This window comes from Octodon degus, unplaced genomic scaffold (assembly GCF_000260255.1).
Source record: "Octodon degus isolate 3935 unplaced genomic scaffold, OctDeg1.0 scaffold00353, whole genome shotgun sequence".
Lineage (NCBI taxonomy): Eukaryota > Metazoa > Chordata > Mammalia > Rodentia > Octodontidae > Octodon > Octodon degus.
The window spans coordinates 189206-215364 of NW_004524929.1; the positions used below are offsets into that span (position 1 = coordinate 189206).

General features: G+C 40.9%; 1 protein-coding gene across 1 annotated transcript; it reads right to left on the bottom strand.

Moving 5' to 3' along the window:
* Positions 1 to 809: 809 nt before the first annotated feature.
* On the bottom strand, positions 810 to 21234 carry Pgk1 (phosphoglycerate kinase 1). The gene is made up of 11 exons (XM_004648102.2): positions 21056 to 21234; positions 15031 to 15081; positions 12174 to 12329; positions 11913 to 12057; positions 8564 to 8667; positions 7754 to 7873; positions 5276 to 5390; positions 4847 to 5026; positions 2253 to 2430; positions 1742 to 1840; positions 810 to 1406 (listed from the first exon to the last, which is right to left on the bottom strand). Exons 1-11 carry the CDS (start codon positions 21118 to 21120, stop codon positions 1366 to 1368), a joined length of 1254 nt encoding a protein of 417 aa, XP_004648159.1. The 5' UTR covers positions 21121 to 21234; the 3' UTR covers positions 810 to 1365.
* Between the last annotated feature and the right edge of the window lie 4925 nt (positions 21235 to 26159).

Genomic DNA, 26159 nt, shown 5'->3' on the forward strand with positions numbered 1-26159 from the left:
ATGGATCAACTTAGTGGAAGCTTGGAGGTTTTAGGGTCATTTTTTGGCTTGTCTCACCATGTTCCATCTTTGTTTGATGTTGAAGCTTGTGTATTTTGCTTCCAGTATATCCTTACTCCCATTGGTAGATAGGGAACATGAACAGCCTCTGAGGTCTTGGATTTAATTTCAACTGTCACGGGGACCAGTTGCTTCCTTCCCTCCCAGTTCTCTTCATGCAGAATCAGGTTGGTTAGTCTTTGCCTCTCCTTTCCCATGCTGTGTTCCCCTTGACTGCTCTCACATGGGGGTAGGATGTTCCTTTGCACAGATCTGTTCTCTCTTGGGGACTAGGGGGTCACCACTTTGGGTCTGTTCTCTTGCCACTTTTATGAAAGCAATGAATCACTTAAAAATCCAATAGACTTCTAGAAGTCCTCTTCCACCAGTTGCAAAGTCAGGGCTCCCTCAATATCCCTGACTCAAAATATTTACCATCCCTGGTAGTTAAAGTTGCATGTTGCCAGATCTGGTGAGTAAGGTAGATGAGGACACACTTAGAAACAGAAGAAAATGGCAGAAAAACAGTGTCCACATCTGGGGAATGAGGATCACAAATGGGAAAAAGGAGCTAGGGGCTTTTATTTTTTGCTTAGAAAACATCGACATTTAAAGATTATGATCAAGTCTGATATTTAAAATAAAGCACATCTATCATAGAGTAGGCTCTCTTTTTTTTTTCTCCCTGGAACCAGAGATTGAACTCACGCCCTTGCACTTGCCAGGCAAGTGTTTATTCTACTGAGCCATCTCCCCAGACCTAGGCTTTCAATAAATAGATATTCACCTAATCAAACCTCCCCACCACTGCCAATCCATTTCTTATGTTCAGAAATGCAGATATTTGATCCCTTCTTAACAAAGACTCTGTTCTCACACTTCCTAACAAAGTATGACAGGAAAAAGTCCAGTTTGGGTAAACACTTTTATTTTTTATTGAATAGATCATCAACTTCTCCCTCCCTACAACTGGAGTTTCATTTTATGTCCATGCTGAATAATGAACAGTGACAAGGCCAATTAGAATAAGCTACTTGAAACACAGCTCACTTTTTTTTAACAGGCAACTATAGATGCATTCTAGAATGCACAATGATTTAGTCACTAAGAAACTTAAATGGCAACTTGAAGAATGTAGTCAAGTCCAGGGTGCAGTAAACATTAGCTGAGACGTGGTGTAACTCTTTAAGGGTTACTGATGCTGCATCCCTTGGCCATTAGCTGAATCTCAATGTGGAGGAAATTTTTAGCTAATGCCAAGTGGAGATGCAGAAAATACTATTTTGTCTTAGGGGCTGTGCACAGGAACCACAAAGCAGGAAAGCACTAAACACTGCTGAGAGCATCCACTCCAGGAAGGACTTTACCTGTTTTAGAGAAAGTACACACAAACAGTATTACCACAGCATTCACTAAGCCAAATCTACCACCCTTCCATCTTCCCAGTAACATGCCACCTCTCCTTAAAGATGTATGGCCAGGAGTTGGGCAACTTTGGCAGCTTGGGTCCCTGGTCTACTAAAATGCAACATATACAACAAGTTCTTATCTGCCCCTTCCTACATCAAACTGATATTAAGTGCTTTATTTGAATTTCTTCCATTTGTACTACCAGGCTAATAAAGACCATTAATGATATTATCACCTACTGACTTTCTCCATTCTATTCACAAATATGAGAAAAAGCAGGAAAGAAGCTCACCTTCTAGGAGCTCTAAACTGGCACCACCTCCAGTGCTCACATGGCTGACTTTATCCTCTGTGTTCCATTTGGCACAGCAAGTAGCAGTGTCTCCACCCCCTGTTGAATGAAAGCCAAGAAAAAGAGGAAAGTTACAATGAAGAAGTGGTACCAAAACAGTATGGAATCCAAGTAATAACTGATGAACGCCACTTCAAGAATCTCCTCCATGACTTACATGCCCCTTTAGTTCTCAAAATCTACACAAAGCTAAGACACCCAAGAAAAGTTAAGTATCTTCTACTTTCTACTGATAGAGTCCTGCCAGCTCAGGGAAGTACAGTGGTACCTCAGCTTACGAACTTAATCCATTCCACAATTCTGGAAAAAATGGTCATTTTTGTCACCCAATGCAGAGTTCACAAACAAAAACAAAATTTTGCCAAATACTTCTTTTGCAAACCAGATTTTACAAACAAAATCATTTGCAAAATAAGCTATCACTGTATCAGATTTATACAGCAGCCCATACCTATGATGGTGATGCAGCCTCTGGAAGTGGCCTTCACCACCTCATCCATGAGGGCTTTGGTTCCCTTGGCAAAAGCTTCCCATTCAAACACCCCCACAGGCCCATTCCACACAATCTGCTTGGCACGGCCGACAGCCTCAGCATACTTCTTGCTGCTCTCAGGACCACAGTCCAAGCCCTGAGGGTAGAATTGAAGGAGAGGATGAGTTATCTAGAAGTTACACCGCGGACCAAATGCCACCTCCACTGGAATGAAAGAACCAGAACATTACCCTTTAGTCTACAAACCTACATGTGTCCTCACTCACAAAGGCTACTTTATGAAAGATCAAGTCCAAGTTATTTAATAAAGACCTGCTTAGCTACACTACATCTGACAGTCAAGAATTAGATCAGTGCTTCTCAGCTTGGACCACTTCTACCTGTCTACAAGGGACACATAGCAATGTGGAGAGAAGCATTGGGGGGGTACACCACTGACACCTAGTGGCCAGGGATGCACTACACAGGCCAAAATACAACATGAGCCCTCCACAACAAAAGCTATGATATCAGTGTTGAAAGGGGAAAGAGGACAGTAGAGATAGATCAACAGACTAAGAGCCTTGCTTAGGCAAGCACAGGGATCCCTGGCACCACAGGCCAGTGCTGGCCCTGCTCCTGGACACACTGAGCTGATCACTGAGACGGCGTAGTGTGCATGCTTGTAATCCCAGCACTGAGGAGGCTAAAACAGAAGGATCACTATGAGTATGAGCTGCATAGTGAGACCCTATGCTAAATACATAAAAAGGCAAAAGATTTATATGATCTGAAGAGCAATCAGAGTATCATCAAGTGTTGAAATTCATACACTAGATATCTAAATCAACTGAGGGCAATGTTTAAAAAATTGCTGCAGACATAGCTTAACAGTAAACCATTTGTTTGGCATGAGTGAAGACCAGTATTCATCTCCCCAGCACCATGAATGACAGAATAAAATACAATAGAGTGGAGTAGGGTAGGGTAGGGTAGGGTAGGATAGGATGGGTAGGGTAGGGTAGGGTAGAACAAAGTACAACAGAACAGAATGGCTAGCTGTACTCTTAGGGTTTCAGACTCAGTCAATTTTAACAAATTCAAACATGATGCTGGTATTGGGATAACACAATGAACTAAACAATACCCAAATACCTAACAAAATAAAAATGACTAAGCAAACTAGTATGTTAATGATAAAATTTTATACAGCTATCAAAATAGTATGTGGAGAATATTATGAACAGTTGTTTATATTAGCTTTTAATTCATTGTAATTAGTATACTCTTTGTGTGTGTGTGTGTGTGTGTGTGTGTGTGTGTGTGTGTAAAATTAGTACAGGATCACATGGCCTCACTACACAGATTGGACTCATAGTCATCCTCCTGTTTTCAGGCTCCCAAGGGCTAGGATTACAGGCACATGCCACCATGCCCCATCTCAATCACCATCTCAGCACACCCCAAGGGGTGGGGCCGGCATGGTATGTTGGAGATTGAACCCTAGTCATTGCGTCTACCTAAGCAGGCACTTTAGTCCACTAAGCTCTCTGGCCAGCCCTCAAAATATTTTTATATATTTTTCTTACACAGATTTTAAAATAGCAACATAATCCAGAGCAGTCCAAACCTTGCAACTGCATAGCAATGTCTCCCATCCTTAAATATCAAAAAGATATAGAAACAAAAAATAGGCTTGCCCTCATACTACTGATGAAATCTAATACCACTGCTAACACCATGGGTTCTCCTACAAGAAGAAATGTTGCCTTGCTACAACACTTAGAGCCCACTCTCAGAGAGCACCTGTAGAGATTTTTTGTTTTTTTTTCTTGGGGGGGGTTGTTTTGTATTTTAGGGAAGGGTCTACAGGGTGTTCAGGGTCTCACTACTAGATCAGACTCACAGTAATCCACCTGTTTACAGCCTCCCAAGTGCTGGGAATACAGGTGTGCACCACCATGCCCAGTCTCAATTGCCATCTCAGCATGCCCCAGGGGCAGGGCCAGCACAGCAGGCTGGGGGATCAAACCCCTGGCCCCTGTGCCTGCTTGCAGGCGCTTTAATCTGCTGAACTCTTTGGCCAGCCCGAGATTATTTTAAAATATTTATTGGTCAATAACGGAACTTAGAAAAAATGGGGTATACCGATGAATGTCCATTTTGTATCTGTGTATTCAAAGTGATTAGGATAGATATATAGTTGCATTCTCTTAATGAATAGAATGATTTGTTCTAATGGTGTTTGTAAATAGGATCACAAGTCCACTTCTTGTACAGCAATTAACCACTAAGAAGAATATATGCAGTGTATTATTTGTTGAAACTGTACTTCCGATTTGATTTGAAACTGTCTCATTGCTATCTGTTTATCAATAAAACTTTGAAAAAAAATATTTATTGGGTTGTACAACTTTGGAGGGGGGTACACCACTGACACCTAGTGGCCAGGGATGCTTTGCCTGCACAAAATTTGGTGCCAGGCACTACACAGTCCTGTTTGTTGATTAGACAAATGGATGATACCAAAAATTTTCCATTCATTCATATGACCAGCCACCCAAGTGACTCACCATCCATCCAGCAGGTATGCCAGAGGCCACAGTGGCTTGGCCAGTCTTGGCATTCTCATCAAACTTGTCAGCAGTGACAAAGTCAACAGGCAAAGTAATCTTCACACCATTCTTCTCAGCTTTGGCCATCAGGTCTTTAACAATCTTGGATCCCTCTTCATCAAACAGAGAAGTGCCAATCTACACAGGGAGGCCAAGATGATGATCAGCCCCTCTAAGAATGTAAGCACCTCACAGAGAAGACAAGAACTAGACACAATACACAGTATGAAGGAATAATGCAAAAACAAAAGAAAAATAGCTCACTAAGAGAAATTCAAATGGGAAGTGTTAGGGTTTCTATCAGAATTTGGTATTCCTTTTAAACTTATATCGCCTACTATTATCATGAAGAGCTTTTTTCACATCCACTTGATACTGGTTTCCTACCTCCATGTTGTTGAGCACTTTAAGGAAGGTAAAAGCCATTCCACCACCAATAATCATCTCATTGACTTTGTCCAGCATATTGTTGATCAACTGGATCTTATCTGCAACTTTAGCTCTAGAAGGGAAAACAAGAATCATCACCAAAAGAACAATGGGCTAGTGATAATAACACAGGAATTCTGAGGTTTTATATTAAAGCAAAGAAATGTCCCAAAGTAAAAAAGAGGCACCTAACTTTGCCCTATGTTTCTCCCAACTCAAAAAGCTAAACCATTTCAATGAAATTATTTTAGTATGTGGCACTAGATCAAGAACAGCTTAGGAAAAAACCTACGCTTGGACTTGGCAGTATAGAGCAATAACAGAGCACTTGCCTAACAGGCATGAGATCAGGTTTCAATCCTCAAAGAGTGGAAAGGGAGAGGAAAAAACAGAGGGGGAGAGGTGAAAGAGGGAGGGAAGGAAGGAAAACAGAAAGGGAAGACCCAATCTTGTCTAAAGAAACCATGGGTTCAAAACTTTTTTTTTCAAAACTGTTTTTTAATACACCTTCAAAATTCACAGGATCCAGATTGCCAGTTATGCCTGAGAAAGATTACTAATTTTGAGGTCCCTGAGCCCACTCAGAACTGTCATAATCTTCAAGCAGGGATAACACTGTACAACAAACAGAGAATAATAATAGATAAAAGAGGGGCTGGCGAGATAACTCAGCAGTCTAAAGCACCTGCTTAGGCAAGCTTAGGCAGGCGCAGAGGACCTTGATCGCTGGCACCACATGCCATGCCAGCCCTGCCCTCAGGGCAGGCTGAGCCAGCCAAAACATTTTCAAAAAACACATATGCACACAAACTGGCACACACACACACACACACACACACACACACACACACACACACACGTGAATAACAGTAATAATACATACTAAAAAAAAGATATTCGTAGTATAAACTCTTATGCTATTTTGCTAGGACATATGCTTCACAGCATTGTTCAGTGCCATGTCAGTGTCTCTACTGGACACTTACTGTGTGCCATGCACTGTTTTAGGTCAGTGGAAAACATCAGTGGGAAAAACAAAGATTTTTCTTTTTTTTTTTTTTGGTGGAACCAGGGATTGAACTCAGACCCTTGCACTTTGCCAGGCAAGTGCTTATTCTACTAAGCTATCTCCCCAGCCCAAAACAAAGATCTTTAGTCTTTTGCAGCTTATTTTGCAATAGAAGAAAATAAGATAATAAGTGCTCATACCCCCATCACCTCCCTGAGAAAAAAATCTAAATTAAGGGAAACAAATTTTAGTATATGTGCTGCCAAAGCAAGCACCTTTTTTTTCCTTTTTTTTTTTCCAGAACCAGGGATTGAACTCAGGCCCTTGCACTTGCCAGCCAAGCGCTTATTCTACTGAGCCATCTCTCTGGCCCAGGAAACAAAGTAATAGTTCCTCTTCCATAAACATTCCAAAATATTTAAATCCCACTTACTCTACCAAATCACCTCAGTCTATTTCCTTCTTCATTCAGTAATGATAACCTGTGGCAGATCCTATGCATGACAGGATCTATGTCACAGAGATAAAAACCAACAGATGTGTGGAGGTGTAGATGGCAAGAGACTATGAGCAAAGATTGCTCACCACCAAGGGTAAAAATGAATTAAAGTGTCTGCTATCTACATAGCAGGAAGTAATTATCTAAGCAATCTCTGCTCTTTCTCCCTACTTTCTCACCTAAAATTTATATTCCTTTTAACCCTCAATTCTGAAATTTTTTCACTAAGCTATTAGAATATCATTATACCCAGGCTGCCTTTGCCCACAAGAGAAAATATAAAATAGGTATATGATATGGAGAAATGAAATCTAAATAATATAAAAATATATTAAACACATAGGTGGACGTTTCCATAACTATTCCCAGACAAGTAGTACGTAAGAGCTTCAAAAGAAAAAAGATGTGCCCCTTTGGCAGATTTTTCCCCATTCTTTCCCCCCAGAACCATATTCTACCTTTCTGCCCCAAGATCTATTCCATAAAGCTGATCTACATGGAGCACAAAGGAACCCCTTGCCTTCCAGCTTCCAGTAGTTATAGGCAACTTGGGCCAGAGTTGGGGGACATTACACAATGGAAAGAAAACCATAGTATTTATTTCCCCCTGGTCCCCTCATGACAAGATGGCTATCCTTGACCAAAGTCTATCCTCTCCATCAGATGACCATGTCCTCAGGGTTATTCTTTCTGGATTCCTTCCTTTATCCATTAGGGCTAGGGATGTTGAAGGCTATTACTAGCTCTATATTAGTGCACTGTTCTTTCCTGTTTTCTCTAAACCCTAGTATGACTTCTATAATTAGTTCCTTTATTGAATTCTCAAATTACTCAGTGTGATTATGCTAGCTGAAGATAAGCTACACAAAGTATGCCCTACTACCAGGCAAATATTACTTAAAGAATGATCCAAGAGTGTTCTTTATACCCGCCCAAGATGGCCAGGAAGGGTCGCTCTGGGTTCTCCAAGGCCTTAGCAAAATAGTTCAGCTCCTTCTTCATCAAAAATCCACCGGCCTTCTGTGGCAGATTGACTCCCACCATAGAGCTAGAAAAGACCAAAGAAATTCAAAGTCTAGTCAAACACTACCATTTTTCCTAGTCTTTATGATTAAAAAGCTTTCATTGCTTGAGACTCCAAAAGACATAATTTTCATCTTTTTTTTTATTTTTTGGTGGTACTGGGGATTAAACTCAGGACTTTGTGCTTGCCAAGTAGGTGCTTTATGCCACTGAGAGATCTCCCCAGCCCTTCATTTTTAAACTGTAATAATTTTCACTGTTAAACTATAATTTAAAAAAAAATTAAAGGATAAGGTACATTTTTTGACTAATAGTGCAGGGTGGGGGAAAAGCATAAAAAGTAATCAATGTAAGTATAATTTAAGATACCAAATTAATAGTCTTCAGCAGGCTTTGGCTGAATCACGCAGTAAGTAATCAGTTAGTTCATGAAGCACAAGAGTTTGTAACATTCCCAAAGAGAGATCGGTACAAAATATCCAAAGTTAGAGCAGCTTCTTCTTGAAGCAAAAGCCCTAAAATTCCCATTTTTTTTTACCTTTATTTCCTCTTTGGATCAGGCATACTCAACAAAAGCCACAATGGTAGATTCAGATAAAGAAAGAAGCTGAAAGGAACACAGTATAACAGAAATCTCCAAAGAGTAACCCAAAACTTGAGACTGCTTGAATGAACAATACTGCTCTCAGCCCAGTATCAACAAGGCCCTTGGTACCTGTGAGCTCGGTGTGCAGTGCCAAAAGCATCATTGACATAGACATCCCCTAGCTTGGAAAGTGAGGTTCGGAAAGCATCTATTTTGGCTGGCTCAGCTTTAACCTGTAGGGATGAATAAAAAACAAAACCAACAGGAAATGTTGATGGCTCCAAAGACAACTGTAAAACTATTTCATACCACCAAGAGTCTTCTCGAACATCTCCAAAGATCCTGTGTTGGTAGGATTTTTACAACTAGCAACAACATTATTGTTCCTTCTCCCAAGTATTCCAGGTCTTTTGGTCATTTCTGAATGTTTCTGTGCTCACTTTCCTTCCCTTAAAATTAAATGTTCCTGAACCAGGGCTGAACCTCTAATCAAATGAAGTTACTACTGTCCCATTGGCCTTTCCTGAACCAGTAGGCCAGGTTACCCACAATCTTTCTCCCTTTCTTTATTCCAAGTTATTTCCTCATTTTAACATGTTCTCCTTGTGAAAGTTAGTATTATATGTGACTCAAGCTGCTGACTATCAAGCCTTTCTACAAAGAAAGAGGCCCTCATATATATTCCTCATAAAAGCAACAAGGGCAACCTGGGACAAAGAAGGCACATGAGAACATGACAAGAAAAAAGTACCTCAGAAACATATCTGTTACAAAGGAGTTTTTTTTTAACTTCCCTGGATGTTATGCATCTGAAAAATAAAGAAACACACTCCTACAAAGGGTGGAAAAATAGCTCTCGACATTAATGCCATCTTCTTAGAAACCTCTGCGCCATAAGAGCCAAGTGGAGGAAGATGCAAATGCACAGACTGAGGTGTAAAAGAAAAAAGATGAGAGGTCCACATAACATAGCTTGCACACTCATGGAGGAGAAATAAAGAATACTGAAGGCTGACAACACTGGTACAAGTTTTAGACGGCATGCTGTCTAGAATGTCTTAATGGATTAGAACTTCATTGCTACCTGATCGCCAAGACTACCTTAAAGAGATACACCTCGTTCAAACTAAACAGTCCCCTGGTTTTTTGCTCTGGACCTGTGGCATTCTGGACTACTTCTGTTCTTGCATTTGGCTGAGTGTAAAGCATGTACAATAAATCATCTTTTCTTTTTTAGCTGATAAAAAAGTGTGAAAACAGTGTAAATGAAGGGTCGGCCAAATAGCTCAGCGGATGAGAGCGCCTGCAAGCAGGCGAAGGGGCGGGGGGTTCAATCCCCAGACCTGCCAGTGCCAGACCCGCCCCTGGGGCGCTGATGGCAACTGAGACTGGGCATGGTGGCATGTGCTTGTAAACCCAGCTCTTGGGAGGCTGTAAACAGGCAGATTACTATGAGTCTGATCTTGCAGTGAGACCCTGAATACCCTGTAGCCCCTTCCCTAAAAAAATACAAAAAAAAAGAACTGTATGGTTGCAGATATAACTTAGTGGTACAGCACCTTCCTAGCATGTGAGAGACCCTGGATTCAATCCCTAGTACCTAAAAATATAAATATCAATGGAATAAAAACTGTATTTTCAGTGTCTTTGTACTCAGTTTGAACTTATGACTAATGCCTGAAATATTAAGCACAGAAAGTCATTAGCCACTAAATGTCAAGTGAATCATCTAAAAAGTCAGATTAGCAATAGTTCATCTTCCTAAATAAAATGTTTTGCCTCAATTTTCTGGCTAACTTCTGGCACCTCTATTTCCTTAAGAGTTTGTACGCTTGAGTTTCAGTTTAAAAGGGCACCAAATTTTAGATCAGCGTTTGACTTCTACTACTGTAGCAAGACCCTGCCAAAGGCAAGATAAAGCAAGACCATGGCCTGAGCTGCTAAGAAAAGAAACTGCTTGAAAGCAAGCACTCTGGATGACCTTAAGAAATGTCAGAAGTCAAAAGAGGACTGAGATACCAGTTCCAGGGCATCCTGGTCTCATAGACACTAAAGGCAAGAGTGCAAAGTACTAAAAAGTGCTTTCAGTTTACCTTCTGGCCAATTGACAAATTCACAATCATGCTCAAAGAGCCAGTTTTAATTACTGAATTCTGCCTGTCTTGTCATAGTAGTCTTTTCTGTGGGCTAACTATGGCTGCTATTGCATGACACTGGCAGAGCTGAGTAGATCCAACACGCACTCTGTGCAGTTGCAATTGGCTATATGACCCACAAAGCCTAAAAATTTGCTCTCTAGACCTTTATTTAAAAAGGCTTTTTCCCCTCCCTTCCTTTCGTTTCTATTCCTTTCCCTTTCCTTCCTTTTCTTTCTTTCCTATGTATAATACTGGGTATCACATACTGGGTTTTGAACTGAGGTATTATATTCCTGGCCCTTTCTTATGTCTTGAGACATGTTTTGGTAAGTCACCAAGTGGCCCAGGCTCGGCTAAAATTTGGGCTTCAGCCACAGCCTCCTGGAGTTCTCAGATTACAAGGATACACCATCATGTCCTGAGAAAAAGATTGCTGATCTAGTGGACTGAGCTATAAAGCATAGTACTAGCTTAAATGACTGCCTTTCTGAAACTTAAGTTCATTTTTTGAGACTTAGTTTATGAAGTGACAATGATACCTATACTTAAGTCTTTCAAAAAAATTGTTTTATAATTTTTTTTTGGTTTATAATTCTTTTTTTAAATGTACTTGGTTGTTATAGGGTCTTACTACACAGCTCAGACTCACAGTGATCCTCCTGTTTTCAGCCTCCCCAGTGCTGGGATTATTGGCATGTGCCACTACACCTGGACTCTTATGGCCAGCTCAGCCTGCCCCGGGGTGGGACTGGTACAGCAAGTGGTGCCGGGGATCAAACCACAGTCACTGCACTTGCCTAAGCTTGAATAAGCAGACACTTTAGTCCACTGAGCTATCTTGACAGCACCTGGTCTATAATCTTAAGAAAATTTATTAAATCCAAAAATATATCACCATCTCTGAATGCTTTTTTTGAGTGGGGGGGGGAAGGTCTCACTGTGTAGGCTGCCCTGAACTCATTATGTATCCCACACTGGCCTCAAACTTGTAGCAGTCCTCCTGCCTCAACCTGCCAAGTGCTAGGATTATAGGCACAAGCCACCACACCTAGCTACTGAACACTACTGTACTGCAATAGGAGTCACAGATTTTTTTCAAATGTATTTCAAAATCATTTGAGCATAACGAGGACTTCTGGGTTGCTATTCTATTCCTTTACCCAAAAGATGGTTCCAAAGTGTTTCCTTTGTAATAATATAGCAAGCTGTACATTTGTGCATTTTATGTTTACACTTCAATATAAAGGTGTCTAAGAAAAAAATAAGCATCAGCTTCCCCTGTTCTTCACTTACATATTCACACCCTCACACCCAATAATGTCAAAAATCACAAGTTGTACCTTGTTCCCAGAAGCATCTTTTCCCTTCCCTTCCTCCTCCACATGAAAGCGGAGGTTCTCCAGCAGGATGACAGACCCAACTGCTGGGTCAGCACAGGCTTTCTCTACTTCTGGGCCCACACAGTCCTTCAAGAATAGAACATCCCTGGGGAAAGCAAGAGATGAAAACACTTCAACAGTCTAAAAATCAAGAGCCAATAACAATATGCCCAGCAATCTCTCCTCCCACAGAATTCACCAGCACCAAAACCTGGCACTTACTTGCCCAGCAGAGATTTGAGTTCTACAGCAACTGGCTGTAAGGAGTACTTGTCAGGCATTGGGACACCATCTGGCCGGCCCAGGTGGCTCATAAGGACAACTGATTTGGCTCCATTGTCCAAGCAAAATTTGATGCTTGGGACAGCAGCCTTGATTCTGCAATAAAAAAGAGGGAGGGAGAAAGGAAAAAAATAGAGACAAGGAAGGAGTCAGAGAAGAAGGAAAGAGGGGAAGCACAGCAAAGTTATTTGTAGGAGTGGTAGAATTTTTTTCATGACTTCATGAAACAAAAAGCTTCTTTTTTTAAGCTTCTTTAAGTTCTTTCAAATCTATTGTCAACAACTCAACAGTTGTTCTCAGGTTTGTGTTAGGGGAAGAAATTTAAATATGATGCCAACCTTTCATCTAAGATTGTAATCTCATTATCATCTTGCCCCTTGTGCAGGAAAGAATTAGTTTACCAAGGCTAACACTGCTATTATTGGAGAACCTGCTTAGAAGTTTGGCCTTTGGCTTGTGTCTAAGAACTTCACTTTCAATGGGTTCCCCCAGCTATCCACCTGACAAGGGGTGTTCGCTATTCCTAAACTATGGATACAAACAAGATAAATTATGTTGCAATATGTGATGCCCTCTAGAAGCCTGAAATCTGGATAGGTGTTAGGAAGCAGGAACCTACGTGACCAGGTTCCCTAGGAATATACCCAAAGGAAACAAAATCAACACACAAAAAAATACTTGCACACCCATGCTTACTGCAGCACTATGGAATCCACCTAGATATTCAACAATGGAAAGATAAAGAAAATATGGCATATATCCAAAATTTAGAATTGCTTAGCAAAAAAGGATAAAATCTTATCACTTATGTGTTCTCTCTCATATATGGAAACTAAAAGAAATTCAACCTAAAAGTAGAATAGTGATTACCAAGAATGGGGGAGGGGGATGTTGGCTATGAGCAATGCATGCGATATGCATATATGGAAATGTCACACTGAATCTCATTAATATGTACAATTAATATCTAGTAAAGATACAAATTCTTAAATCTTAAAAACTAAACAGAAACACCATGTACAATTCCTACATTTTTACTGTGGAGAAAAGAGTATACTCATGTCCTCACTGGAAGCCTGTCTCAGATGTTTCTCTGTTCTTTATTCATGAAAAGTAAATTTCTAATCTTTTCTGCATGTTGCAGAATAATACAAATCAAGAGGGTCTGAACTGTCCATGTGTAAATATTTTGCCACTATAATATAGCAGGGATGTGCTTGACAAAATGGCAGACCCTACCCTGGGACTAGTATCTAGAAGTGTTCTGAATATAGACCTACAATCTACAAAATGGTAGCCTTAGTCACATATGACTACTGAATTCTAGAAATGAGACTAGCACAACTTGAGATGTGCTATGTAAGTGTAATATATACTCTGAAAACCACTCACTGTGGTGTACACTTACACTTCTAGCCTCTGAGAGGCTAAAGCAGGAAGATCCCAAGTTCAAGCCCAGCCTGAACAACTTAGTGACTATCTCAGTATACAGGTCCTGGGATCAATCCCCAGTACCACACACAAAAGGAAAACCTGGATTTTGAGGACACAGAACAAAAGTTAGATATCCTTTTAATTAATTTTATTTTTATTTATTTATTTTTTGGCTTAACCGGGGATTGAACTCAAGCCCATACACTTGCCAGGCAAGCGCTTATTGTACCGAGTCATCTCCCCAGCCCCTAATTTTATGTTCATATATTATTATTTTAGACACAAAAGTAAATAAAATATGGTTCATATTATACTTCTATTAGACAACCCTGGTCCAAATAGTTAGGAAGTACCTTTCTAACTCATATCTTTTATTTAAAATAAAAATCTAGTCAGAAGTAAAACCAGTACTATTGCTTCAAATTTCTGCTTCTGATTCTAGGATTTTCAAGGTATTAACACAGCTAAACTCACTGAAAATTTTTTTTTCCCCCAGTCTTTTCCCTTCTGTTTTTTAGAAGCAAAAACAAATCAAAACTATTAAAAGCTATATTTATCGGGAACATCTAGAATATGGTCTTGTAAAACTACATGTAATCTTATAGATTGAATAGTAATCTATCCTAGTGTAGTAGAAGAGGGAAAATTTCCTCATTCATGTTGGATCAAATCATTTGAAATGTGTTTCTATACCACAATTTAAGTTTCAATAAAAGTCTGCTTAATTTAAAAAATTAGGGGCCAGGGATATAGCTCAACAGCATAAGCACCTGCCTAGCAAGCACAAAGTCCTGAGTTCTATCCCCAGTATCAAAAAAAGAACTACATGGAAGCTTAATAATAGATATTAACATTCTTATCTTCCTTAATTCATTATGCAAAAGAATCAACCTTAAAGTTTGATATTCTGTAAAAAGGAATAAAGGAATAACTTCCAGCTAAAATTTTAAAATGGGGAGCATTACTTTCTTAGGATGATTTTTTTCTATTTGTATTTTTCTCATAAATTAACATTTAAATTCCTACAACCTCATAACAAACCAGGATCAGATGGTCAGTTAGTAAAATGCTAAAATTGTATGCCTTAAGTTGCTACAGTTCTACACTATGAAAGAAAAACCATCTTATCCTGTATACTCATATCATACCTCACACCTTTTTCTTTTTTTTTTCATGAGAAAAGTCTCACTATGTAGTGGAGGCTGGCCTTGAATTCAGGCTGGACTCAAACTCACAGCAATCCTCCTGCCTCAGCCTCCTGAGTGCTTGGATTATAGGCATGTGCCACCACACCTGGCTAAACCCACACATTTTAAAACATTTGGGCATCTTAAAGCCAGCCCAGAGTTAGCCGAGATCTTACCTTTGGTTGTTGGTTATCTGGTTATTCTTCATAGGAACATTGAAATCCACTCTTTAAAAAAAAAAAAGTTTCAGGGTCATGATCAACTTACAATTCCCTGAAAGATTAGGAAAAGTACATATATGAAACCAGTTAAATAAGCTAAAAGTTCAAATCTCACCTTAAAAATTACCAATGGTGTTAAAAGTCAAAATAGTAGCTAGCCATGGGGAAGGGTTAGAAGCCGTGAATGGATAGAATCAAAAGGGACTTGTGGTAAAGTTCCATTTCTTCCTGGTCTGAGCCTACAAATGTGCTTGCTTAGTGATAATACTGCTCTTTTAGACACATATCTCATATTTTAAAAAGAAATATTAACATATAAAACCTTAAATGACAGGAACTGCCCCTAAAGACTTGAGAGGGTAAGACTAGTTCTACCTAAAACTATTTCTGAGTGAACCTGGCATGGCATCATCTGAGTGGCAGCCTGAGGGGTAACGAGCAGTTAGGAATGTATCTTGAATCTGAGTCTTTCGATACTATTTCTAGGTCCTTGTGAAGCTAACATCCCTCAAAAGGAAAAATAAGCTACATCAAGAGAGCATTCTTTTTAAAGTCTTTGAAGTCTAGGAAAAAAATCTAGTCTCCAGTACCAAGGCCACACAGCAATACAGACACTGTAAAACAACTTCTTTCAAAAAACTTTAGAAAACGGGGTAAGACACATGCATTTAGAAGCAAAGTAATCAAGAGGCATAAGCTAATAACATACTTCAGTCTTTCCCTTCTTCCAGAGTAGATTACAATACTTTCCTTCGCCGCCACCACCCACCCCATCTTTAAGCACTGGAGATTGAACTCAAGGACTTTACACTGAGCTATATCTGCAATCCTCTTTCTTTTGAGACAGCCTCTCAATCACTGACTTTCCCAGGCAAGGCTCGTACTTGTGACCCTGCCTCAGCCTCCCAAATTGCTAGATTGTGGGCATACGCCTATAATGCCTACTTTACCATTTTTAAAAACGAATTCTTCTGACATCCATGGCACCCCAGCCTACATCAATGTGCCTAAAGCAAGGATGTGTGGCTGCTATTTTTAAGGTCTAAGTTTTGTGTGTCAATATCACTTTAAGAGACTTTCTCTTATCTATAGAATGTGGATGATTGCATCTATCTCACAGAACAACTTAGAACTTTATAAACTGCTTAGAAGAGTATCTGGCACAAAATGTCATAAAAATGTTAGCTATTATTACATGTTATTTATTGCTTCTCTATTCTATAATTCTGTGATATGAAAGATAGGTCAACTGTTACTAAAAATAGATAGCAGTACTCATTAAGGTACTAATTACAGGGAAGCTTGATCTAATAAAAAAGACCACTGTTGTCCTTGATCACAAAATTCTCTTTCCCGCTGCCTTTTACACTATCCCTTCCCTGTACAGCTGAGGGCTGGCAGAGGATTACAAAATCATACAGGCCTCCTGCAATGACAACTAAATCCCTGTATGGCCTAGGCCTGAGCCCCACTCTACCTCAGTGAAGAGTAGCCTTGGCAAAGGTGGACTGGTGAAAATAGCTTTATATTGAAACATTTTTAAAGAAAGTCTTCAAGATTAAATCAGTATAATTCTAAGAAAGAAATACATTCTACTTAATTTCAGGGCACTTGATTCTAAGAATCATTTTTAAATGTCTTAAACAAGGATCCTCGCCAGCTGTAAAGTACATTGCAAAAAGGATGGAGTATCCCCTTACCAAGGATCATTCTCTCCCATGTAGCCTCCCAGAAAAGCTCATATTCAAGGGGCTAATGCCAAGGGTGAGCACAAGCAACCCAACCCCTTGCAGTATAGTGCTGGTATCTTAAAGGAAGGAATATTTTTAGGTCAAAACATTCAAAAATCTGTTTCATCTAATTTAACATAGCATTAGCTGGCTGAAAAATGTTGGATGTGGGGACCGGGGAGATGGCTCAGTGGAATAAGCACTTGCCTGGCAAGCGCAAGGGCCTGAGTTCAATCCCCGGTTCCACCAAAAAAAAAAAATGTTGGGTGTATTCTCTCTCCTCATTGTTTTCTGTATTACCTCCCCTCTTCATCTCCCACTCTCAACTTTGCTTGTGGCTTTCTTTGAATAGTCCAACACAGGAACTGTTCTTTCCTCCACATTGTACATGTTACAATTTAAAAACTTTCCACCCTTTGCTTTTCCACTTCCCTGTAACATTCCTAAGCTTTGTGTCAGGCACAAGTTCAGGCATTATCAAACACCTCAGAATGGCTAAAATAAAAAAAACCACCACCAAAGCTGGTGAGGATGCAGAAAAACTGATCATACATACACTATTGGTAGGAATGTACAATGGTACAGCAGCTTTAGAAAACAATCTGGAGATCCCTCAAAATATTAAATACAAATTAAGAGTATAGCCAAGTGGTAGAGGAGTTGCCTAGCATGCACAAGTCTCTGGATTCAAGCCCTAACACACTAGTGGAATGGGTGACAGTATTCAATATCCAACAATCCCACACCTAGCTTTGTAGTCAAGAGAAATTACACCATATGTCCACATCAAGATGTGTACAAGAATGTTCATAGCAGCTTTATTTGTAATAGCCCAAAATGTGAAACAACCCATGGCCTCAAATTGATGGTTAAACTATGATATACTCACACCATGGAAAACTGCCCAGTAAAACTGCTCTTACAGTCTCTGCAACTTCCTGTAGATCTATAATTATTTAAAAATAAAACTTTAAAAAATGTTGATTTGGTGGGAATAAGAATACCAAGTCTTTAGTATTTGAAATCTCAGGACTGCAGGTCCAATTCCATTAAAACTTCTCCAAGAAACCGTGCACATCATTGCTTTACTGTCCCTGCCTAGAATACTGAGACATTATGGCTGCCTAAGAAGCTTGTTTCCTTGGGTCTGTTTTTTGCCTCTTTCCACTGAATCGGAGATGTTGCTTAAAAAGTCACAAGTTAGAACAAAACCCATGAGGTTTGAAAAACAGGTAGAAACAAGGAAAAGGGAAGTAGCAACCAAAGGATGACTGGCAAGCTATAAGAAAAAGAAAAAGGAAATGACATTGCAAAGATAAGCAGGAAACTTACTCAAAGGATTGTAAAGAAACTAGAATCCTAAAAAAACAAAAAACTGAAGTGGAACCTGGTACTTAACTAGTCCAAGTTTTTAACTATCTAAAGTTTTCCCCAAAAATCAATGAATTTCTCTTGGCAACTCAAACTGGGGACAGTCAAGTCAGGGAACACCGGAGTCCCCTCTCAGGACTGAGGGAGATGCAAGCAGCCACTCACTAACTCAAAAGGCCCCATTTCTGAAACACTGACAGCAACTGCCACAGAGGTACTGAAGCAAAAAGGCATGAGCAGACTGTGCAGTGGCTGTCTAGGCTCCTCTGAAAAAGTAGAACTACAATGTGAGTCTGTTCAAGAGACACATTAATAACCAAGGAACAAAGTAACTTTCTGTCCTCTGCCCAGATGATCATTATTTATCCACATAACAAGGGGAAATATATTGCTAGACAAAAAAGGTCTATTTCAATCTGTCCTAAGTCATTAAGTATGTCCAAGTACTTAAAAGATCTGACTGGTAGACAATAAGACCTTGCTCCACCAACTTGCTAGTTCAGTAACCTTGAACAAGGTCATTTTCCATCAGCAAAACAGAACTAACCAATCATTTCAAGGCTCAGGGTCAATCAATGTTAAACAAAAACTTTATTTGGTGTACAGGGAGAAGAAATAAACTCCTCCCCCAGTCTCACCCACAGCCAAACAACTCAATTAGTCAAGCTAGTTTCCCGAAGAGAGGAGATAAACCCCAGGACTGCTGACCAGCACGAAGTCCTGCTCCTTGTCTTTCAGCTGCTGCATGCTTCTGGAAAAGTCATCCTTGAGCACAGTGGAGATTGAAGGGAATGACACATAAGAACCAACAGCACGCCAATACCTATCTGCCCTCTTTCACAGTCTGTCACCTTCCCTTAGGGTGGTAAAGGGCCAGAAAAAGCCCTCCTGTAGGCAAGCTGGGATTCCCACTTTGCCCAGATTACAAAGGCCTATCCCTTCTGGAGAAATAGGAGCATCAGCTGTTCCTCGTGGACATAAACTGAGTTGTCAGCTTCATAACGAGGCAAAGGTCACCTACAAAGTAATATTGGCCAGTAAAGAAAAGGGAAGGGATGATGGCACTTAGGGTACCACAGAGTTATTAATTCTTAGTACTCTCACACATTTAAAGCCAGGGGTAGGTGGAAACCTACTGCCTTATTAACGCAAACCCTAATAGCCTTTCAAAAATACTACTCTGCCAGGCACCAGTAGCACATACCTGTAGTCAATCCCAGCAATCGTAGGCTGAGGGAAAAGAATCACAAGTTCTACCCCAACATGGGCAACTTGGCAAAATAAAAAGATAAAAATGGCTCAGACAATATGGCTCAGAGGAAAGGCCCTGGATTTAATTCCTTTTTTTTATTTTTATTTATTTATTTGAGAGAGAGAGAGAGAGAGAGAGAGAGAGAGAGAGTGAGTGTGTGTGGTGTGTGTGTGTGGCCAGCTCAGCCCACCAGGGGGCGGGGCTGGCTGGCATGTGGTGCTGGGGGATTGAACCGCGGTCCCTGTGCTTTGCTAAGCTTGTTCTAAGTAGGTGCTTTAGACCACTGAGCCATCTCTCCAGCCCTTAATTCCTAATTTAAACAAATAATCAGAAAACACTCTTGGACTGCTCAAGGTTAAATCTATCAGTTATATACCTAACAATGTCCTGTACTTTACTCTTCTATGCACAAATGTACTAAACATCACAAAAAGGATAAAGACGGTGGGGGGTGTTTCACCTGTAATCCCAGCACTCAGGAGGCTGAGGCAGGAGGATAGCTGCAAGTTTGAGACCAGCTTGGCTATAAAGTGAGCTCAAAGCCAGCTTGAACTGCATAGCAAGACCCCATCTCAAAAAAAATGGATAAAGTAAAAGTTCTGTACACCACGCTAGTAACTATCACGGAGATGGGAGAAGAAACCAACATGTGCAGAACTGCATGAGGAAGCTCCCTCAATTTTAATATGCTATTCCTACAGCCTTCTTTATGTGGGAGTGAGGTTGGAGGACCTCAAAGTATGAGCAGATACACAATGTGCTCTATCATTACCCAGGATGTGCCACAACCCTGATGCAACCCCTGGAGCCCAACCACTCTGTGGGGCAACTATCAGAGGCCTGTTACACGAGCTCTGCAGGGCCTCATCCAGCGCATCCCAGCCCCCTACCACCAATTCTTCAGGGAGTTCCAAACTGTAACATTTAAAGCAACATCCTCTGGGAAAGATAACATTTTTTGCAGGGACGTCGCATTTGTTTGCGGCACATAATATATTCAGCAAAGACCTTTTCTCAGGGGGTTGAGACAGGTTCTAGCCCTGTAGCCCAGGCTGGCCTTGAGCTCCTGGCGATCCTCTGCCCTAAACCCCTGCTGAGATTACAGACATGTGCCACCACCACGCCCGGCATAGCAAGGACCTTTAAAATGTGGGCCTTTTCTCATTTGTCTGGGCTAGGGCGATGGAGAAGAAATTAGCCAAATGACCTTTCAAGGTCCCTTCCTAAAAGGCCTAGAGATTTGCAGGAGAAGCAATAGGTCCGACCTTACTAACTGGGAGCTGGAGATGATAAAATTGCATTTTGGGAACAGGAAAGGGTGTAAAATGGATCCCAGAAATCTGAACCCTTTCTCAGCAAATCTGGGCCCTTTTTCAGCAATCTGAACCACTCCCAAAACTTGGTGACCACAGCCACGTTCTGGGCTGGAAAAAATGCGTTTAGTAACCATCAGTCCTGGGCACAGCCTCAACCCCACCGGAGGGCAGCGTCACCCAGCAAGCCTAGGACCCCCGCAGCCCAGCTGAAAGTTAAAAGCAACTTTGGGCAGACAAGATAGCAATTCAGCAGGAGCTGGAGAGGCCTGCGGCAGAGCACCGTGAGCAAGCGGGCAGACGCGTAGAATTACCTCATCACGACTCGCTTCCCCTTCACTTCCAGCTTGTCCAGAGTCAGCTTGTTAGAAAGCGACATTTTGGTAACAGAGCGGAGGCAAGAAGCTGGGGACTCAGAGGCTGGAGATGCGTCCGTAGAGCGCCTGAGACGCGTGCAGAATGTAGAGCACCGCGTGGGCGGGGAGAAAGCTCTCACCGCCCCGGACGCCTTGCCTATCGCACCGCCCCTTCCCGCCTGTGGCTCAGGGCGCGCCTAGCAAAGCCGCTGCTATTGGCCGAGGCCCACAGGGGCTGGCGAGCTGCAATTGCTCGGAGGCTCCGTCCGTCTGCAAAGTTACTGAGGTGGGACGTGCAGGTTCCGTTTGTCACGTTCCGCACGCTGTGAGCAGTGTGGAACCTTCCGGACTAGGGGCGGTGCCAGGTTGAGAAGCCGCGGGGGGAAGGGCGCTGGGTGGAGCTGTGGGACAGACGTGGAGAAAGCGCAAAGTCCCTGGCCTCTGTCGCCCAATTCTGAGAGCTGCACCCAGAACACCGAAAACGGTCCCACGGGACTGCTTTGAAGGAAGCGCCGCCACCTAGGCGGTGGAATTACCCGCGACCCTAACAGGATCAATGTATATGCCACCTCCTTTGGGGAACCTCTGGCTTCCTGGCTCCTGGACATAGACTTCTGCTACATATTGGTGTGTAGCCTAGATTTCTGAAAAGTTGATAAAAAGGCCCAGGTCTTCCTACCCCTCCTTTTAATAATAAAAAAGTGCAACGTAATTGTACTGCTTATACCACATGGCTGCTTTTCTTTTATCCTTGCAATTCTTTGCTTGTATACAAGAACCTGGAATCTGTCTGCTAGATCCATCCCATAATATCATATGGAAGGGCCGGCCAAATAGCTCAGCGGATTAAAGCGCCTGCAAGCAGGCTCAGAGCCCCAGGGCCCCAGAGCCTGCCATGGGCCCTACCCGAGGGGCGTGCGTTGAGATGGCAACTGAGACTGGGCATGGTGGCCCACGCCTGTAATCCCAGCACTTGGGAGGCTGTAAACAGGCGGATCACTACGAGTCCGATCTAGCAGTGAGACCCTGAACACCCTGTAGACACTTCCCTAAAAAATACAAAAAAAAAAAAAATATATATATATATTTTTTTTTTTTTGCTTGTATACAAGAACCTGAAATCTATCTGCTAGATCCATCCCATAATATCATATGGAAGGGCCGGCCAAATAGCTCATATATATTATATATGAAAATATGGACTCTAGGTCTGGATAGCCAAGGCTTGAATATACCATTTAAGGTCTAAAAGGCTAAGAAAATCACTAACCCTTTAACCTTTGGAATTGTGTGAGCATTAATTAACATGAAAATGCTATATATTTATTACCATTAATGTATCTAAAGAGAACAACATCCATTTCTTTCAGTTCTCTCACTGTAAATTGTGAGTAGCTTCCTGGGAGTTAGTTTCCAGTAAGTCTATACTTGGGGCCACAATGGGCCTCCTGGCCTTCTGCGATACACTCTGGACATCAGTAGCACTTACTTCATTTTGTCCTTGGATGGGATCCAAGGAGGAGATGGGAGCTTCAGTACCCACCCCCACCAGAGTAGTTTTATCACTCTCATCACAGGAAAGCATTTCAGAAAGTGTCAGTGAGACCTCCCAGGTGGATTTATTAAGCAGAAACAAAGAAATACTCAGAAAGGAGTGTGGGTGCTTGAGGATGAGGTGCACTGTGGTCTGGGGTGAGAGTACGGTATCTGTGTGATCTTGTCATCAGGCTGAGTCTGAAGAGATCCCTGTAGCTGAAATAAGAAAATAAACCCTCCCTTTGTAGAATAAGTTTGAATACCTATCTTCATAAAACAAATGCCACTGGTCATAAAAGATCAAATAAACACTAATAAAATCATGAGTGACCCCACTTTCACAAAGAGATCAACTAAAAAGAAAGTACAGAAATATCAGAGCTGAACCACACCTTTGAACATAGACTTAATAGATATCTAGTGTTCTACCCAACTACAACAGAGTACACATTCTTCTCAGCAGCAGATGAAACTTTCCCCCCAATAGACCACACACTAACCCATAAACATGCTTAAATAAATCCAAAATAACCAAAATCACCGTGTATGTACTATCAACTTATTGTGAAGTGAAATAATACCAATCATGGGAGAAACCACAGAAAGTTCAGAAAACAAATGGAAAATGAGTAGCATACTTTTCAATATCCAATCAATGACTGAGGAAATCCAGGAAGAAATTAAACTTCTGGGATCAAATGACAACGACAGTGTCATGGTTTGGGGTTTTGCAAGGGGAACAATACAATACAAGAAACATTTTATAAATTTCATATATCATAGTACAAGAAATCTATCCACACACTAAAGACCAATGAGTCCAGCTGAGGACCTGGATCCCATATAGTGTTCTGCCTGTGTACAGCTGAAAACCTAGTGCTCATCCCAATGCCTCCCACAAGTCCAATTGGAGGCCAAAAGCCCTTGACAATGTCACATGCAGGCCTGCCTCATGGATCTGCACTGGAAAGGCCCAAACGTCAGCAGTAGAAGCTAGAAAGTCTGTGCCAGCAGGATGAAGGATCTGTGCTAGCAGGCTGAGGAATCTGAACTGGATCCAGGAAGCAATGCTCAAAATAAGAACCAGAGCTTGCCTGAAGAGTATCACAGCTGTCCAGAGATCCTACAGTGATTAGGAAAGCAGAATTCTCATCAGGAAAACAAATGCAACAAGTTTCTCCACAAGGCTGAGCAGTGCACCCATCTTCCCCTCCAGAACCAGGAAGTGATGCTCAAGATGAGAACCAGAGCCCCACCCACCCAACACACACAAATGAAACACAGCCATTCTCAGTGACAACAAAGGTCCTGAGCTCCTCCTTTGATAAGTACAGCAAAGTTCATCAGGAAAGCCAGCATGACAAGGTCCTCCAGCAGGATAACATAAGAGAACCAGCAGCTACCAGAAGCTACCAACAACTTCTCCAAACAGCTTCCCTAACATCCTCTCAACAACTTCTATTCTGCCTTTTATGCTGCTGGCAACAATCCTCAGGTGGGTCTCCCACATCCAGCACCACGCTAATTCAATTCAGCTGGGTGTAACAAGTTGCCCACCAGTGAACAATCCACTACAGACAGTATGACACACCAGAACTTATAAGGACACAATGAAAGCAGAACTGAGAGGAAATTATTACAATCAATACACTAGAAAAGCGGAGGGATCTCCCATAAACAACCTAATGAAGATGTTCAAGAATAGTGGGAAAACAAATACAAGCCCAAACTGAAATTAAGGAAGGAAATCATATTAGAAATTAATGAAGGAGGAAAAAAGAAATTAATGAAGGTGCTGGGGAGATGGATCAGTAGAATAAGTGCTTCCCTGGCAAGCGCAAGGGCCTGAGTTCAATCCCCAATTCTGCCAGAAAAGAAAGAAAGAAAGAAAGAAAGAAAGAAAGAAAGAAAGAAAGGAAATGAAATGAAATTGAGAATAAAAAGTAACATAAAGAATGAATCGGAAAAAATGAATTGAAGAGCTTGTTCTTTGAAAGAATAAACAACATAGATAAATCCTTACCAAACTTACCAAGAGAGAAAAAAAAAATCACATCAATGCAATAAGAAATAAAAAGGGCAAAATCCAAAAGATAATAACTATTATGAAAAATTATATTTGAACAAATTAGAAAATCTTGAAAAAATGGGAAGATACCTAGATGCACACAAATTACCAAAACAAGACTAAGAAGACATAAAAATTTTGACCAATCCAATAGTAAGTAATCTCTTTAATGAGCATAGATGCAAAACTCCTCAGCAAGACACTGGAAAACAGCAAGAACCAAATTATGAAGAAGATCATACACCATGACCAAGTAAGATTCACTCCAGGGAGCCAGGGATGGCTAAACACCTGCAAATTAATAAATGTAATATACCACAAAAACAGAATAAAGGACAAAAACTATATGAAAATCTCAATTGATGCAGAAAAAACATTGGACAGAGTTCAATATTCATTCATGCATCAGTGTTCATTAGGATTACTGGCCTGTAGTTCTCTTTTCAAGTTGGGTCCTTCTCCAGTTTTGGTATCTGGTTAATGCTTGCCTCCAGGAATGAATTTGGGAGCAGAAAGGCAAGAGCAGAATGGCAAAGCATGATTTAACTTCCATGTATTTTTAATAAACTGGATCTGAAGGGGGCTTGATGGATAGCTCAGTTGTTTAAGCGCCTGGCTGGGGAAACCTAGTCAGGCTGGCAGGACAGTGGTTCAACCCCCAGCTCCACATGCCACATCACACCTGCTGTTAAAACAGCCTGAGTCCTCCAAAAAATAAATAAATAAATAAATAGGATCTGAGTGGTCTTCACTCTCCAAACCCCAAATGGAAATAACAAAACAAGGAAATGAGCCTCCTTCAAATATTTTTACCACCACTGGGAGTTACTAAAATTGTTTTAGAAAACAATTCCTGTATCCAATTATTCTACCTCTAGAAATCTTTTTTTTTTTTTTTTTTTTTTGTGGCACCGGGGATTGAACTCAGGACCCTGCGCTTACCAGGCAAGCACTTGTTCTACTGAGCTATCTCCCCAGCCCTCTAGAAATCTATTTTAGGGAAATAGTTCAAACACAGAAAGTTTTACAGAAATTGGTTATATCCTTCTCAAAGGTTATTATCGATTGAAAACAAGTCAAATGTCTAGTAATTGATGAGTGAATTATAATGCATTAACATGATATAATATTTTATATTCTTGAAAAGCATGTTTATAAAGAGTGCACTATAATATAGAAATGATTTTATGGTACTTGTTAAGTGAAAAAATTTAAAAATAAAAATAAAGATCTACACAGACATTACTTTTAAAGTGAGTCAAGATTTTTAAAATATATATGATGCCCTTATATACCTAAATACAAAATTAACTCTCAGAAATTATTATTATTTTTTTGTTCCGAATGCCTTCAGGGCAGGTTTGGCTGGCTTGAGTTGTGCGGATTGAACCACAGCAACCTGAGCCTGACTGCTTTGTTGAAGCAGCCACTTAAAGAACTGAGCTAAGGGGCAGGTCC